The sequence below is a fragment of the Glycine soja genome, chromosome 20 (assembly GCF_004193775.1).
Source record: "Glycine soja cultivar W05 chromosome 20, ASM419377v2, whole genome shotgun sequence".
Lineage (NCBI taxonomy): Eukaryota > Viridiplantae > Streptophyta > Magnoliopsida > Fabales > Fabaceae > Glycine > Glycine soja.
Genome location: NC_041021.1, coordinates 50,149,907 through 50,168,012, shown reverse-complemented (window position 1 = coordinate 50,168,012; position 18,106 = coordinate 50,149,907). Strand labels below are relative to the sequence as shown.

Here is an 18,106-nt window from a genome sequence, read left to right as displayed (position 1 = left end):
ATAAATTAATAAATACGGAGAAAGGAGTATAATATACTAATAGATCTTTTAACGATTAAGATAAGTTCTACCGTCAAGTACATAAAAAATATCACTATCCAATGGATTTGCATAGAGGGAATTTTGAAGGGATCAGTTGTTTACAATTATAGAAAACTAATACAAAGCCTACCATGTCATGTGATTGCTTTATCCATTTATACATTGTGAAGAATGTTAATGTATGCCACCGTGGAATTAAACGTACAACAAATCAGAAACCAATTCGTTAATCAAACATGTTACAATATCAAATTCAAGTTCTGAACCCTCCTCACAGGCTTCAATGTCAAAGTCAAGCCATCTACCCCATCCAGTGCTCATGTCCTTGCTGACAAGTTCATCCACCTCTACCCCATCTTCCATATTTCTAAAGCTCAGCATTTCCTTGTAAAACTCTTCTGCTAAACACTTCTTCCTCTGAACTGAAGCCACCCATTTAGGCCATGCTTTGCAGCTTCCAACAAAAACTTGTTTACATCTTAATTCAAGGCACTCGCTCACAGTGTCAAATATAATCTTCCTCTCAATCTTAGAGTACTCTTCATAGTTTTCTGCCCCAAGGCCTTCATTCTCCAACTTATCAAAGAGATTTTCCATTATGATCTTGTCTGTTTCACCCACCACAAATTCTTCTGCCATCAACTCTGCATTGCTGAATATATCCTTTACATATTCAAGCTCCATGTTCCTTGCTGATCTTGTATATTCGGCCGAATTTGACATTAAACTTAACTGCTCACTGGCCATGTTATCCCCCATCACTATGGAAGAGCTTTGCTCAGACCATTCTGCTTTGTTTTCGAGTGACAGAGATTCATTCATTGGAGAAAAATTAGATACCTCCTCATCTTGCATGGAAGAATAAATTGTGCTGCCTAAAAAGAGATTAAAAATGGAAAGGTTATTTTATGAGCATATGCAGTTGAGCTGAGGAACCACAAAAAATTCTTAACAGTTATTTTCATAACATAAACTTGATGAATAACACATATATCTTTATAATACATGCATGGCATGTTGGATGTTAGACATTAAATTGAAACTGTCATGCTCCATAATTGGCCACCTATTAAGAAAAATTCTGCAACATCTGCAAGGTTTCTTTACCACATGTGGCCCAATGACAGTTCTAGAGTTAACTCCCTACCCCGAGCACACCTCAAGGTTCTTCTAAATTTGATGCAATATTGCAAATTTGCAATTAAAGATTTATAAAAAAAGTGAAAGCAACTCATTACCATAAAATGTGTAAAGTTTTGATTTTAGATCTGGATAAAAATATGCTCAGAGGCAGTGTAAAGAAAATAAATACTAAGACATTACCATATGCACTATGTAAGTAACTTCCATTTTGGCTTTCACTGTTGCTGCTACAGCTAGGCTCTTCCATTGATTCTGATGTCTGCACAAGTGAAGAGTGATTTAGTGCTAATATAAGTATATTCTTCTTTCCAGTTCAAACTTCAAACATTAAAAATATTTAAACTTGCAAATAAGAATAACTTGATAGAAATGAAAGTTGTTTCTATACTTGCTGTGTGGATCATATTAAACAAATCCCAAGGAAACTAGTAATAAAAGCATAATGTGCACCCCCCTCATCCCCCTTCCCTCTATCAAATTGAAATATATTCCCTTGACTAATCGATGGCAGAAGATTACCAAGGATAATATACTATATTTAATAGTTCTACATAAAAAATGAAATAAAATCCACAATAGATGAGACTGACAGTATAGAAGAAAATGAGACCTGCAGTTGCTGATTCATGCTAAGCATCATAATATCACTTGAAGAACAATTATCATGCATGCTGTCCAATTTATTGCGAAAGATTCTGTCTTGTTCCCTTACTGTGGTGCTTAACACACTTTGACATTTGTCTTCCAAACTAGATCTTAAACCAGTAGAAGACCCTTCTGTCGTGAGGGAGCACTGAGGTGGGTTAATTCTAGATGTCAATTCTTGCAGCTTTTTCTCCAAAAGAACACTTAAAGCATCACCATCTATTACATGTAACCTGGGAGGAGAAAATGATGACTTTTGGGGATAAAGCTTATCACTATTACAAGAATTGACCTCAATTTCGTTCCTTGTTCCCATCACTTGCTCAGTAGAGGACTGCAACTCGGGCATGTTTCTTCTCAAGGGAGATGTAAATGTAAATGAAATCACACCATTGCTCCCTTTCATGCTAAATGCATCCTGGTCAATACTTCTATCAGTTGTAATATTGCATTTTACGGACTTGTTTTCATAAGTATTAGCTGCACTATTAGAACCTCTTGCCTCATTGTGAACATCGCTACTACTATAGTTTTTCTTTTGGAAAATACCCTTCCTTTTGGAAACAGGAAACTCCTTTATGGTATCAGTGATCCTTGTGCCAAACCTTTTGGGCTCAATGTTGGCATTTACAACAACCTTTTTTGTAGTCTTCTTGGCGCCGGTAGAACTTTCTGAAGACCAAGTTTGTGTTGGCTTATTGGAGTCCACTTTTGAAGCTGAACCACCTTTGTTGGTTACACTATTCTGCTTTTGGTTATTCTTCCCAAGCACATTGCTACTCTGGCCTGTACAAGCTCTCTGCTGCATGACCCTGGCCCGGTCTACAATTTGTTTCTTCTGGCTCCTGGGAAACTTGTTTGATTTTACATCATTCTGTTTGTTCTGCCTCATATATCTCCTATTACCATTCAAAGTCAATTCATCACGGCTCTGAGCATTGGTTTTAGATGGCATTGCAAGGGAAGCAGATTTTCCTTTGCTTGCCAACTGACAAGAACTGTTCTTTACTGAATCCCTTGAACCTTTGAAACTTGAAGAGGATTTATATAAATTGTTTCTCCTCTCACTAGGTTTGCCATTCAGAGGGTTAGCAGTGTGCATATCCATGAATTTGAATTCATATTGTGCAGCTTCCAATTTCTCTTTCAGATCAAGAATTCTTAAGGGAACAGATGAAGATCCAGATGAAGATCCAGATGAAGACATTCTATTCCTCCTACATGGCTGGGAACTTGCCTCAATTATTTTGGCAGCTGCCTCCATTACATGAGCTGCATGCTTAGGTTGCGTATAACCAGGGCTCTTGATAGGAGACAAAAGTTTGTTGTGAGTAACTGGAATGGGTTTAACAGACTTTGGAGGCAACATTTCAGTCTGAAATCTCTTCATGGCCGGGTTTCCCACTTTCTGAGCCCTTGATTGCATGGCAGCCCAAGAAGATTTCTCTGGCTTGAGTCGCATATTTATGGGATCCACAGGGCAACAGCAGTCAACCATTGAGTGAAGAACATCATCGTCAGGAGAATGAGAAGATCCAAGAGAGTTGGAGCCATATAATGAAGTGGATGAGGAGGAGAGCCCAGAGACAGTTGAAACTGGCAATGAATCCAAACCCATAAGTCTGGCTACTAACCCTGGGACTTTAGCCCCACACCCTTCATCACTATTAATTGATATGGCACAATCAATATCACAACTTGCATTATTGCTAGGATTTACTCTATTGTTATCCATTTTTATCTGAAACAATTGTAACAATCAACAGAAAAAAAAATTGTATTATGAAAGGCAGAATTAACAAAAAAAAGGGGGGGAAATGTTATAAATAAGTCATGGACTATGAAAGGTTGAACAAATGCACACCCTATTGTCCTGTGACTTTGGCATGCTGTCCATGTTTTCCTTCCCTTGCTTTGAAACATCTACAATTAATGTAGCAGAAATGTTTAGCATAGGCACATCAAACTCACTTCATAAAATGACTTAGGTTATGTTTGGAACAGAGTTAGGAATGTGCTTTTTGAAATTCTAATGCATATTCCCAAATTCCAAGACACAAAATGAAGAAGGAAAATTTGTCGCTTTGGGAGTGAAAATACTTTTGAACTCCCCCACTAGGATCCAAACAAGGACTTAATAATTGAAGAAGGTACACAATATATGGACAAAGCAAGCAAGACAAAAGTTTAAAAAATAAGAACAATAAATATATATGAGAGACTGCAAATAATTACCAGGTAAGTTAGGCCTGTCACAAAGCAGCTTCTTTTGTGATTTGCCATTCCAGTCAAAGAAGCTAAGGAAGCTTCCCTTGAAACGTTTTTTCTGGATCTCCATTAAAAACTTTGCTCTAACAAAATATGAGATTCTTTTGACAGTTATTTTCTCTCAAGAACCCAAATCTGAAGAAGAAACAAGGTCCTTCATGCGAAGAAGAACCTCATTTTCAAGTCTCTTTCTTGCAACCAGAAAACACATTGTGTGTCCTAAAACTCAAGTCGAGGGTCCTTGAAAATGGAAAGAAATAGTGGAGGAGTTATGGGTCATTTTTATCAATCTCTCTCATTAAACAAACCACTCACTGCACAATGCTTACACTTTATTTATCCACCTAAACGAGTATTCACTATTCAGTATTCACTCTTGTCTTGTCTCTATTCCTCAAAGGAGATAGTCCAAAACGAGGAATGCAAAAAAGATCTGTGTGAGAGAAGAAGAAGAAGAAGAAGACAATAGTTATTACAAAGAAAGAAAAGTCTTGGATAATGGGGTTCTCGTGGGGCTAAACTAAATGAAAGCCAAGTCAAAGAGGTGGAGTGAACTAAGAAAAAGATTTTGATTCTCTTTCCCTCTACAGATCAATCACACCTTGTTAGTATTTTTTTTATTCAGTAATTTCTTAATATTTAATCAACTTCTTAAAAAACACCAATCAATAAGACTATTTTTTTAAAATATAAATAAAAACGAATTAGTACTAATTTATGTAAAGAATGAAGAGGTTTGTCTAACATAAAAGTGTAAATTATTCTTCTTATATTATAATACTGTCTAACTTTTAAAAACTGTAGAATTTTACAAAGACAACTAAACCGTGAGTGTAAAAACAAAAGATTAATTAACATTTGGAAAGAAAAACGATAATTTTTGTTGTTGTAGAATTTGGGGGCCTTTCTGCCTACACTAAACTTCGGTTGGGAGCTTTTAACAGACTACTTGTAAATTGTAATAAGGAGTACATGAAGTAATTAGCCATGTTAAATAAATTATAAAAAAAAATGTAACAAAAGAAGTTAAACTTCACTTCAACAATTTCTACATTTTAAAATAAATTGATATTTAATTGCAAAAAATTCTAATAGTAGTACCCAAAAAATACTCTTATTGTAGTATATAAAAACAAAAGGTCATAAGTTTTATTTACCTACCCGGTAATTTATTTACGAGTTGGTTCTTTAGTAAAAGAAAATCATGTATGTTTGGAGAATATATAATTATTTCTTAAAAAGTTAACTACTTTTTTTTACATTAACTAATGGAATTATTGAATAATGCATAAAATTAGCCAAGGAGTAATGCACAAAAACGTAGCCAAACCACTCTTGCAATGCAGCGGCCAGCGGACTGTCTTTATAACTGCCAGATCCCTACGGGACAAAGCAAGCGTGAATGCGATAAACTCAAAATGTAGTTTTAACATAAAATAAAAACGGTTAATTAACTTTTTAATCCTCAAATGAGGATTTTGAATTTTCATCCCTAAATTATTTTTTAAAAATATTTGATTCTTAAATAATTTTTTTGTTATTATAAATAGTTTTTATTGTTAATAATATTCGATCAATGTTCAGATATTTACTCAAGTGTGATCACGAAACCATAGATTGTCAAGAAGGAGGATAATTACTAGTTTACATCGCAGAACTCCTGTTGGTGGTTGGGTGCTTGAGTGTTAAGATTTAACAATGGTTTTTCTTTTACATTTTAATAACATAATATTTTAATTATTTATCTAATATAATAAAATTTATATAATATATACATGATAGTTTCTCATTTAACAGATAACGTAAATAATGAGACTATTTTTAATAACAATAAATTCTTTAAGTACCAATTATTTTTAAAAAAATAATTTAAGAACCAAAAATTTAAAACCTCATAACTTGAGGAATAAAAACTTAATTAATCCAAACAAAAATATCTTATTTGTGTCATTTTGAACACAAATTTTAGCAATAAAAAATATTAAAATAGATTTGATTGTATTAAATAACAATTTCAAATATGTTGCAGCTCCATTGGGCGATTTATGGTTTTCAAAGTAACAAATCAGTAGCAAAATTATTATTTGAAAATTTTCCAAACATTTGAAGGAAAATCAAGTAATAACCCGTCTACCAGAAAATTGCCTGGTCACTCAGAGAAGTGAGTTCTTAATGGAGCAGTGCAGTGCACCACATCTTTAACTTTAGTGCATGTGAGACGAGTCCGTAGTAGAATAAATCATAAATCTGATTGGAGACACTATTTATTTATTTATTATACCTTATATTTAATGGAATTGTCAACTCTCCTGTGACTCTCACCTAATCTGATTAATTTTTGGGGTGCAAATGCAAAACATTAATATTGATATATTTAATAACTATACACGTGATGTGAGTGACTCAGAATATAATTTATTGATCAACTCATCATCTAACTTCAGGTGAGTTGGCAATTCCTAGTAATAGCTATCGCAGTTCAGAATTTTTATTTGTACCTAACGTGTATAAATTCTGTCAGGCGAAGTACAATGTGTCAAAATTATGCTTACGAATTATTTTGGTCTCTTTAATTTTCACTAGAAATAAGCTATTTCTCTGTTTTCTTTACTCGAATAAATTTATTATTTCGAGTTTACAAAATTTGGGTATTGAGTAATGTAATACAAGTTATTTCTACATTGCCGTATTCACTAATTTTATTAATAAATTTCTGTGAAAGAATATGACTAATTATTTTTAATAGATATTTTCTTTTAATTACATTTTTTTATATAAAAGATTTAAATATGAAATTTTATTTAAAAAATTAAGTTTATTATAGTTCGAACCAACGATTTATTAGTATCAAATCATATAATTTATGGTGTTTTACCGCTGATAGGATAAAAAAATATTTTTATTTATCCATAAGAATAAAAAAAAGTATCAAAAAATTTATAATAATCAATTGAACTAAATCCGTTTGATAAGATAAAAGAATATAATAAAGATTATTAGTTTATAATATATTTTCGTTCAATTAGTACCAAAAGAAATACACTAAAATCGGCGGACGTTAATAAGATAAACATGAAAGCACCATTTATGAACTATCTTATTTTAAGGTTCAGTTTTTTCTAATATGTCATTTGTCTTAGCATCTCATGCTCCGCCAGTTATAGCAAGCTTCTATAGTTATTTTCTATCTAGGAAAGTTTATGTGAGGATGAAATTGGCAAAAAAACGCAAGTAGTTAAGACGTCATGCTGAAAAATTGTTTCTTGTTATGAAGAAGACACCAAAGAATAAAGAAATCGGGACTACTTGGGAATACATTGCATGTGCTATTATTTAATAAGTATTCTTATAATTTACCTTTAGACCTTATATGATAGTATTTTTTTTTCTGCGCTCAACATTTTTTTAATACACCCAACAATAAAAGGAAAAAATAAAAAATATCCTTACATATTACAATCTGTATGGAACTTACAGATTATTAATTCATAAGTTTCGTTTGAAATCTGTAACTCGAACATGTAACTTTAACGTTATTAACACGATGTTTTAATCAACTGAGCTAATAGATCAATTATATTAAAAATAATTAACAACATATATATATATATATATATATATATATCACTAAAAAATTTAATATATATTTAATACACATATAAATTTAAATAATAAATTTTGTAACAATTAATTTTAATTTAATAATATTTTTTACATATATAAATTTTAATCTTATATTAATATTACATTCATAGAATCATATTTCATAAACTCCATTGACTAAAAGTCTGAATCGTACAACGCTAATGAGATATCAAAATATTTGGTTGAGTACCTTTCATACATAGAAGTGGACTATCATCATACTATATGGATAACAATCACATGTGCATCATACTATTAGGCATGACAATTCTCTCCGCAACTCGGGATCCCCGCGGGGACTACCCTATTCTAGGCCCTACGGTCGAGAAAAAATTCTCCGCGGAAACGGGGATGAAAAACCCCTCGCAGCTAATTTGGGGACGGGGATTATGCTCCCCACCCCGCAGGATCCATGTATCCCCGCGTATATAGAATTTTACTTATATATCCTTATAACTTATAATATGTATAACATAAATATAAAGGTTAATATAGTATTTTACTAGCAAAAAAAATACAAAATAAAATTATCATATATATAAGTAATATCTCACAAGTCACAAAGACACAGACATTACCCAAACCCTAAAATGCCGCATTCGTTCCTTGACTTCCTTCTCCACCTTTGTTCCTTCTTCACTGCTTCACCTTCATGGTTTTCGAAACTCGATCTACGCCAGGGCTTTCATCAAATTCGAATGGCTGAAGATGATGTTCATAAAACCGCTTTCCGCACCCACCATGGACATTACAAATTTAAGGTAATGCCCTTCGGCTTATGCAACGCACCTTCCACCTTCCAGGCCACCATGAATGACACCCTTCGACCTTTTCTCCGCAAGTATGTTGTTGTGTTCTTCAACGATATTCTAGTCTACATCCCTTCCTTGTCCTCTCATGTCGAACATTTGGAGGTCATTTTGTCCACACTCTCTCAACAACAATTTCTCCTCTGGCAATCCAAATGTGTTTTCGCTCAAAACCAGCTGAATTACCTTGGTCAAATAGTATCGACAAAAGGGGTGGCTCTGGATCCCGACAAAGTCCAGGCAATGTCGGATTGGCCAATTCCTGCAACCCCTATTGCCTTGCGAGGATTCCTTGGATTAACTGGGTTTTATCACCAATTCATCCAAGGGTATGCTGCTGTCGTAGCATCGCTTATCGCCTTGCTTCGACGAGATCAATTTTGCTGGTCCCTAGAAGCACAACATGCTTTCCAGCAACTCAAACACCTGATGACGCAAATACATGTTCTCACCACTCCAGACTTTTCTATCCCATTCACCCTCGAGAAAAATGCACCAAGTTCCGCTATGGATGTCATTCTTCTCCAGAATGCCCACCCAATTGCCTATTATAGCAAAGTCCTTTGCCCGCGTCTCCAACGAGCCTTCACATATGTCCGTGAGTTACACGTAATCACGGTGCCAGTCTGCAAATGGCGTCACTACTTACTTGGCAATTCCTTCACTGTCCTCACGGACTATAAGAGCTTGAAGGACATCATGTTGCAGGTCATACAAACCCCAGAACAACAGATGTATATGTCTAAAATTTTGGGGTACGATTACACCATCAAGTATAAAGTTGGCTCCACCAACGTCGTTGCAAATGCTTTATCCCGAATTCCGGCACCAGAGGAAATGCACCTCTTCTCATTGTCTCTGTCGAACTCCGTCATCCTTGGGAAGTTCCGCCAAGCGCTCGTCTAGGACCCCCCGTATGATGCTCTATTACGACAAATCCACCAGCAACCCGAGACTCACCTAGACCTCTCCATGCATAAAGATGTCATCTTCCGACAAGGAAATATTTGGTTGCCTTTCACGACGCGATTCACATATGTATTATTGGAGGAATTTCACTCTTCCCCTCTCGGTGGTCACATGGGCCTAACTAAGATGCTCCACCGTCTTCACCAGAATTTCAATTGGCCCAATATATAAGCCGACGTTGTTCGCTTCGTGTCTCAATGTTCCACTTGTCAACAGACAAAGTATGAGACGAAGAAACCCGCCGGCTTGCTTCAACCACTACCAATAGCATCGAATGTGTGGGAAAATTCGTCACTTGATTTCATCATTGGGCTACCACCTTCGCATGGGTCCACCGTCATTTTGGTCGTGGTCGGCCGCTATTCCAAGGAGGCTCATTTTAGTGCTCTCCCTCATCACCATTCAACTTACAAGGTCGCTCTTTTATTTCTGGATATGGTGTGCAAGCTCCATGGATTCCCACGAAGTCTCATTTCAGATAGGGACCCAATTTTTGTCAGCAACTTTTGGTGGGAGCTTTTCCGTTTAAGCGATACCAAGCTTCGAATAAGCACCGCCAACCACCCTCAATCAAACGGCCAAACGGAGGTTACCAATCGCATTCTAGAACAATACCTTCGCTCTTTTGTTCATGATCGCCCATCTCACTAGTTCAAGTTTCTTTCGCTTGCGGAGTAGTCATACAATACCTTCGTTCACTCCAGCACGGGAATTTTCGCTTTTGAGGTCGTCTATGGCAAGCCCCCACCGTCCATTCCCCAATATCTACAGGGCACTTCTACAATGGACACAGTCAATGTCTTGCTATCCACTGGGGCCGAAATTCACACTTCTCTCCAACGACGCTTACTTAAAACTCAGGCCGCCATGAAAGTTACAGCCAACAAGCACCGTCGCAATGTTCAATTCGCCGCAAGAGAATAGGTGTATGTAAAGCTCAAACCTTATCGCCAAACTTCCCTGGCCCCAGCCTACACCAAGCTTTCCAAACGTTACTATGGGCTCTTTCAAGTTGAAGAACATATTGGCCAGGTGGCTTATCGCTTACAATTGTCGGTCTCTACCCGGATTCACCCGGTGTTCCACATTTCGCTTTTGAAGCTGCACCAAGGCCATTTACCAGAAACTCTGGCCCCCCTTCCGCCCACTGCCACAAATCATCTTCCTGTCATTGAACCACTATCTATACTAGACTAGAAGTGGGACAATTCGTCTTCCACGCCAACCAAACTTGTCCTAGTTCAATGCAATGGATTGGCCCCAGAGGACACCACGTGGGAACAATGGGATACGCTGCACACCCCGTATACAACCTTGGGGACAAGGTTGTTTTTCCGGAAGGGGGGTATTGATAGCAACTGCATCATACCTGAAGCTAATAGCAGCAACACCAGACCCAAAAGAGCCATAAGGAGGCCCACTTACCTCAACGATTATGCGTGAAAACATGGACCAGCAAGCACAGCAGTTAGCTATTCCGTTATTACAATTCCACTACCACTCCACTACTCTGTCCACTACGTCTGTTATTGCAACAATATCTATTCAGTTATAACCGTATCTGTGTATTCTGTTGGCAGAATTATTCACCAACACCTTAGATTGGTGATCCACAATTAAGTATAAAAGCATGAAGAATAGTAATAAAATGGACAGACTAGAACTTACTCGTATATTTTCCTTCTCTTCGCTTTTCTTTTATCTCCAGTTAGCTATCAAACACCCTCAACTATATATAATTTCTCTTGAAAAAAACAGTTTTATCGCCCTAATTTTGGGCATCACCTTATATAACCGTAATTGCAGCTAGTAAATATAGCCTGTACAAAATGCCAAATTTTAAATTATCTGTCAGATTTACAAAAAAAAAAATATATTCAATGAAATTAATGATCATGTCCCTCATGAAAATTGCTTATTTTTCTATAGAAAGTTTTCCATATACACATGTAATCAATTAAGAAAATGGATCTCAATTCAGAATCAATGCTTGCTGGTCTCCATGTCAGTGTCTACAACCTTTGGTACACATTTCTTGAATTTCTTGGCGTTTTCGGTGTGGGACACCTGGAGGGCAGTTAAAAAAACAGTAAAAATCAATAAGCATGCATGCATACAAGGAGGGTATTCTTAATCTTATGCATGGTAGAAGTTCATAACAAAGAGAATTTGCAATGAAGGAAAGGTTAGCGGGCTAGGCAGAAAAAAGGTATATAGTCACATACGATGCAAGACTTCCACTCAGATTTATCATGTCCTTGACCAGGAAGATGGTGGAATATGTGAACAAGTACAACAGCATCCAGAGCAGCGTATTCTAACTGCACATACAGAACCGCGTTAGATAACTGAATGACTTGATTCAAATGTATTGTAGTCATCATAGTCATTTATGTCTTATCTTCTAAATCTCTTTATAAATCATATATACAATACAATTTTGAAACATTCAATCCACTTATCCACTATTAGAAAAATAAAACTCTTTGTATTCAGCAGCCGATGTGTATGGATTCAAAGACCTAGCATACTAGGAATTATACAAAAAAATCAAGTTCCCAAAGCAAATGTCGTAAATGCATTATCAGAAAAGTTTAGCATTAATGGATAACAAAGAAGAAAGAGGAGAGCAATTACTTGATTTGGAGTTAAAGGCCGTTGCTCCCAATTGCTGTTTCGTCTTGTCTTGTTTAAACTAGCTCCCAGTATTTTCTGATTTACCAATAAAAACACCAGTTTTGTCAAAATAAACTAACATAGAAAACCCAGGGGTTTCGATAATTATCCCTCTTAAATATCAAAATTACTTAAAAAGAGACATGAAACACTAAAAGAAACATTCAGACATACAGTACCTCTGCAAGTCCAGCCAAACCACCCCGAGGTTCTTTAAAAACATTCTGGATGTCCAGCAACATTTCATAGTTTTTGAAACATCTCAACTCTTCATATGAATAAGCAAGTTGCTTTGCATCGCATTGGAAATTATAGCCTGAAAATACAAGCCATTGGGCAGTAATGGTTACTAGTTGAGATTTACAAAAAACACTTAGTGCTTCATCTGCCTTGAGCATTTTTGCTTACAATTGTAAGAAGACACTACTTATCATAGCCCACTAATAGTAGCATTCTCATTCAGGTCAAAATAATCATATTACAGAAGTTAGGGATCAATCTTGACCACCAAAAATTTGGTTTGCCAATATATTCAAAGTCAAACGAATTGAGAATTTTCATACCAAGTTTTAGAATTCTAGGTGACAGCAAAATGCAAGATAGACAATCATCTAAAATGTCAGGCACTTCTTTGTGTAACTTTATCAGATCAAAGATAAAAACCATCTTTTCAGAAGCAATTTGCATGATAGAAACCTGAAACATGGAAATTCGAGGAGAAAAGGAAAAGAGAGAATCAAGAGTTCAGCTTCTGATCAGTAACATGTCATAGCTCATAAGCCTAAAACCCAGATATAATTATTTTCAAACAATTCAAATAAACTTAGAAAGATGTACGGAGAAACATTAATCTATCAGGAAGATCATTTCAGTTACCTTGTTGGGTTTGCTGCCTTTTACGTAATTGGGTTTCCATTCACAATCAAGACCTATAACTTTAAAACCCTTAATATGCCTTGTTGCATCAAGCAAACCTTCAACTTCATCAACCCAAATGATGCTATCAACCAATAATTCATCAAGATGTAAATAACGCCCTTGCAGATTACTTGTTTCAGGTACTGCAGGACATAAAGCAAATTTGTGTTTATCATCTGGAGAATAAATAGCAGAGAATAGACACTTTACATAATAAAGTAAATAAAATAAAATGGTAACAACATCAATGTAAGCGAGATGGTAACAAAGGCAATAAGAAATTCCAGTGATACAAGAAAAAAAAATAAAAAATAACAGGAAAAAAACAGAACCATTTGAAGCAAAAGAAGAATAAGCAACCAGCAAACTTAATGAGTACAAAATCAGTGTTAATTAGAATACAATCTGTATTCTCCTTGTCACAACAAGCTGGCTTACCTTTGATGTCCAAAAACCTGTCTAGGCAGTACCGATCACACAGTTCATCAACTTTCTCCATGTAACCAGCTTCCAGTGCCAAGTAAACCTTGAACAAGTAAAATTAAAAGATTATACTATATACACGTTTGAAAATTTTACTGGGGCTATAAGGCCAAAACTGTCGAGAAAAACTAACATTCAACAAGCATCATTTTTTTCCAAAAACATAAATAAATAAAAGAATTATAAACCTTATTACATCTTCATTTCAATATAATGCAGAACTAGAGTGTTAATATTTTTCTCATAAGCCTGTGTTCTGTATCCATTTTAAATGAAACTGTCATGATTTCCAGTTGAGCAGCTGATGCTTTAATAATACATCCTGGGCACTTCACACTGTTCAATCCCACTCAAAACTGGACATAATGGGCTCATGAAACCTCCCTGTCTTGAATTTGAAAATCTTCAGTCTTCTTTTAATATATCCACTCTAAGCAATTCTAATAGCAGCAGAGTGTGGATGGTGCCTAATAATCAAGCTAAAATTATGCTTAGGGTGCCTATGTATTATGTAACTGATATATTAAGTTAGAGAGCTGGTAAAAAAAGTAAAAAACAAATCATATATTCTGCGAGGCGACCCCTAGCCTTGTAACTTAAACCATCAATCAGTTTATAACAAACAAATATGAGTGTACCACCTGAAATCCCTTGTCTTTAAGCAATGGGTTCAATACTTTTATCAACAGACTAGCAGTGATTTAAAAACTCACTGAGAAATATTCATACCTTTGCAAAACAATTTTAAACAACGTATAGATCATCCAATATTTAGGAAATATACTTTAAACATATTTTGCAGCACTGGGTATTCACATGGCCCTAATTACCCATTAAATATGAAGAGAACAGTAACACAATGAAATGTTTGTTCTGGTTTTCATGAGGAATAAGTTGACAAATATAAAGTTAATAAAAGTTAAATAAAGCTAATGAAGACACCTGAAGATTGTCCAATAAGGACTGCTGAAAACACCATGCAACTAAAGCAGAATAGGAAACTGATTGTCTAAGTGTCTTTTGTAAATAACATAATCAACATAGCAAAGAAATCAAAATCCAAGATCAAGGAAAATGAATACAATGGTGACACTAATCAGTACAATTCTGTAAAGGACATAATTTAAAAAGAAAATATTTGTTATTTTACACAGTTTCCAGTGGTGTACACCTATTCAACACAGATGTACATATAGAATGGCAGTTATTATCAAAAAGATGAAAATGACTACTAACCAGATATTCCATAAGCTGTCTATCATTGTTTGTTCTTGCCTCAGCAACATCCCAACATCCTTTTTCTGCCAAGTTTTTTAGTGAGCTGCAAATCAATAAGGGAATCTTGTAAATAAGAAATTAAAAAAGGTAAGGGATTGTGAAATTGGATTTAAGATGCTCTGAACAATCAAACAGCACTAGAAAATCCACACTGTGTCAACCAGTACAAGTCAATTACCTTTCTTTACACCTTTTGTATACATCTGGAAAATCCTGCTTTAGATTATTTTTCTTTATAATCTCATAGGCATTCTTTAGCATGTTCCTCTCAATGAACTCCTCTACAAGTGTGGATAACATTGGTTTCCCCATAAATGTTGCCCACTTCTCTGCTGCTTTGAATTGATTACTCTGTATCATATCAAGGAGAAACGACTGGCCATACTGGTGGATAGAGAATTGCTCTATTAAAGTGACAGCTGTCATGTAGAACTGGGATTTTACCAATTCAACAATATACTGTTCAACAAATTCGTTTGCTGTGCCACAACTTAATTCGTGTTTTTCCTTAATTTGACACATTGCTTTCTCAACATTTGTTAGTTTTACATCAAAAATCTCGAGTAGCTTCATGACTATCTTTTCATCATGATGGATCTGGCCCCTAATAATATCTACAAGTAGATGGGCAACCAGGTCTTTCACTTCCAATGAGTCTTCTGTAGTGATTGTTGATCTTTTCAGGAATCGGCGAAGAGCTGATATTATCAGATGAGTAAATCCTTGACTGTGATCTTCAAATAATGGAGAGACATACATGCACTGAACAATAAAAGTTGCTGGTCCGGGTTTTGGATCATTATGGAGAACAAGATGTACTTGATGTTGAAGGGCTCGGAATTTTGCTGTTGCCTTACAGGTGCCTATGCAATGGCATTTGAAGAGAAAAAAACATTGAAAATAGCAAGAAACAAGATGTGCATTGATGAGACAGAACCACAGTGTAATGAATAATCTTCAATTTCAATAGCAACCAAAGATGTTAAATATCTTATTATTGATCATTTATAAAGAGATTGCTGATTTGTTTGAAAAAAATAGGTTACTAACTTGATCAGGGACTCATTTATAAGATCTGATAAAAAAATTAGGTCTATTAAATTGACAGTTATGGGCTTTTCAAATAATAAGTCTTCAGCGTATCTTTAGACCCTGAAAAGAGATAATTGGTTCTAAAATCATTTTCTGCACACAAAAATTGCCACACATGGGCAATAACATATTAAAGAGGATACCACACATGTAGCCTAAAAGATATAATAGTATATAAAATCTTTGATGACAGAACATTGAAATGTTCACCCCCAAAATAAATAGTTTTGGGAAACTACATAATTAACAATGTTAATTATTTCAATCTTTCATTCAACATAAATATTTACAACAAGGAAGAGTGAGATTTTGGACAAATTTTAGATCACCATTAATATCTTGGAACATGAGGGTAAGAATTTAACTGAATAATTCTAAGCCCTCAAAGATTTTGGAAAAATTTTGGATGACCATTAATATCTTGAAACATGCGGGAAAGAATTTAACTGAATAGTTATAAGCCCACAATTTTCTACAATGTCAATGATTGCGACAAAACTACAACCGTGACATTAATTTAAAACCTTGACAATAAGTATTGATGTCCAGTCTATCTGGGCAAATGATGTTTACTTAAAGAAAAACAAACTACCAGAAAGGTTAACGGAACCATTTCAGCAAACACTTAGCACTCATCATCATATGACCCCATTTCATACAACAACTATTGGCATTGAAAAGGAGAATAATTCATACCATAGTAATAACATTTTTTCAGCAGGAACAGAAATACCACCGGGGAGACATGAGTTAAATCATAGAAAGCATGTGTGCATAAGGTCAACATTTGGCTAGCATCGTCCTTGGTGGTGCTTGTCTTAGCTACATTCTCCTCCAAACCCATCCCTGGTTAAAACTGTAACCAGAGCAGCAACACGTTAGATAACTATTTAAGGTTAAAAAATTACAGCCATAAACCTCATGATTCTTAATTCCATACATTCATCAGATCATCTCCTCTCTAATCTAAAGCTTGCTTTTAAGTGAATGGCTCCTCTACATAAGCAACATCAACTTCACTCAAACACATAACCAAATTGAACCAACATTCTTGTTATCTTTACACACAAATAAATATGTATACAGTGATATATGAATGGTGCCACAACACTGTATAAGTGACTCCACAGTAGCATGTCGGTGACTCAACTAGGTAAAATTTGCTGCAAAGATTAAAAGTCTCGTAACCTAAGCGCCATTGAAAACTAACATACAAAAATTAAGAAGTACTAGCAATTCTCTCTCTGCTCACATTTATGACTCAAAATTCAGAGGCTCAGATAACTATGCAGAATTAATTTGTTTACAAAAAGCTTAGACGCTTTAAGTACAATGATCTTAGTCTTACGGTGTTTGATTTGCGGCTGAAGAAGCCAACACACTGCATTTCACAGTGATTTTGAGAAGCATCGTGTTTCATTTCATCCCCGTTGGAGACAAGTTCAGAAGATTAACATAAAAAATAAATAAAAAGAAGAAGTTCGGTGCGGTTGCTTTTCCCTTTTTTTTTATTTTTTGAATATGATAAGCAAAACAAAGCATGCAGCGGAAAAAAGAGACAAACCTTGGAGAAAAAGGGAGAAAAAATAAAATAAAAAACAGAACAGCATAAGAAGAAGAGAAGAGAAACTTACCCACTACAGTTGGAACCAATTCGGTACAAAAAAATTGCAGATTGTAGGGTTATCTAGCTCTTTATACCTCCTTGTTTCTTCTGCAGCTCTGGTGTGCCTTATGGGTGACTCAGTAGTCAGTATTGGTGTGAATATATATATATTTTTTATAAAGTCAGCATTGTGAATTTTATTTTATTTTTCAAGTTGTCAGCGTTGGTTGTTGGATGCAAATATTCGAAGAAGAAAATAGATGGAGAATGGGACGGGTATTACTAAATAATAAATAATGATTTGTTTAAAAATTAAAACATTAATCCGTGACGCGAGAAGATTCTATATTTTTTCTTTCAATATCTTTTTATAAGACCTAACCGATTTACCCGCGAGAAAGTTTTATATATTTTTTTTTATAAGACCTGTCCAATTTACCGCATAAGCGTGCAAATTTCGTTATTATTTTTAATTTGGTCGATGTGTTACAAATTTCATTTGGATATACATTGATTCTACCGGACCCACAAG

The 18,106-nt window shown here is 35.1% G+C and overlaps 2 protein-coding genes across 3 annotated transcripts; both read right to left on the bottom strand.

The window, feature by feature from the left end:
• Positions 1–68: 68 nt before the first annotated feature.
• LOC114402262 lies at positions 69–4,634 on the bottom strand. The gene is made up of 5 exons (XM_028364772.1): positions 4,066–4,634; positions 3,695–3,753; positions 1,796–3,571; positions 1,366–1,444; positions 69–917 (listed from the first exon to the last, which is right to left on the bottom strand). The coding sequence occupies exons 1-5, from the start codon at positions 4,166–4,168 to the stop codon at positions 238–240; spliced, it is 2,697 nt and encodes an 898-aa protein (XP_028220573.1). The 5' UTR covers positions 4,169–4,634; the 3' UTR covers positions 69–237.
• A 6,632-nt stretch (positions 4,635–11,266) lies between these two features.
• LOC114401350 lies at positions 11,267–17,726 on the bottom strand. Of its 2 annotated transcripts, none has more exons than XM_028363858.1 (11): positions 17,603–17,726; positions 16,665–16,824; positions 15,055–15,739; positions 14,835–14,919; positions 13,554–13,641; positions 13,074–13,258; positions 12,761–12,893; positions 12,377–12,513; positions 12,159–12,233; positions 11,747–11,842; positions 11,267–11,588 (listed from the first exon to the last, which is right to left on the bottom strand). In XM_028363858.1, exons 2-11 carry the CDS (start codon positions 16,810–16,812, stop codon positions 11,505–11,507), a joined length of 1,716 nt encoding a protein of 571 aa, XP_028219659.1. In that variant the 5' UTR covers positions 16,813–16,824; positions 17,603–17,726; the 3' UTR covers positions 11,267–11,504. The 2 variants fall into 2 exon arrangements, with proteins under 2 accessions (XP_028219659.1, XP_028219660.1); XM_028363859.1 differs by lacking the exon at positions 17,603–17,726 and adding an exon at positions 17,317–17,414.
• Positions 17,727–18,106: the final 380 nt, after the last annotated feature.

Coding starts and splice junctions, on each gene's coding strand:
- LOC114402262 (XM_028364772.1), bottom strand. CDS start 4,168: ATGGAGATCCAGAAAAAACGTTTCAAGGGAAGCTTCCTTAGCTTCTTT. Junction 3,572..3,694: donor CAAAGTCACAGGACAATAGG/GTGTGCATTTGT, acceptor CAATTGTTTCAG/ATAAAAATGGATAACAATAG. Junction 918..1,365: donor TTACTTACATAGTGCATATG/GTAATGTCTTAG, acceptor ATCTCTTTTTAG/GCAGCACAATTTATTCTTCC.
- LOC114401350 (XM_028363858.1), bottom strand. CDS start 16,812: ATGGGTTTGGAGGAGAATGTAGCTAAGACAAGCACCACCAAGGACGAT. Junction 13,259..13,553: donor CAGGTTTTTGGACATCAAAG/GTAAGCCAGCTT, acceptor TATGTCCTGCAG/TACCTGAAACAAGTAATCTG. Junction 11,843..12,158: donor GGCCTTTAACTCCAAATCAA/GTAATTGCTCTC, acceptor CTGTATGTGCAG/TTAGAATACGCTGCTCTGGA.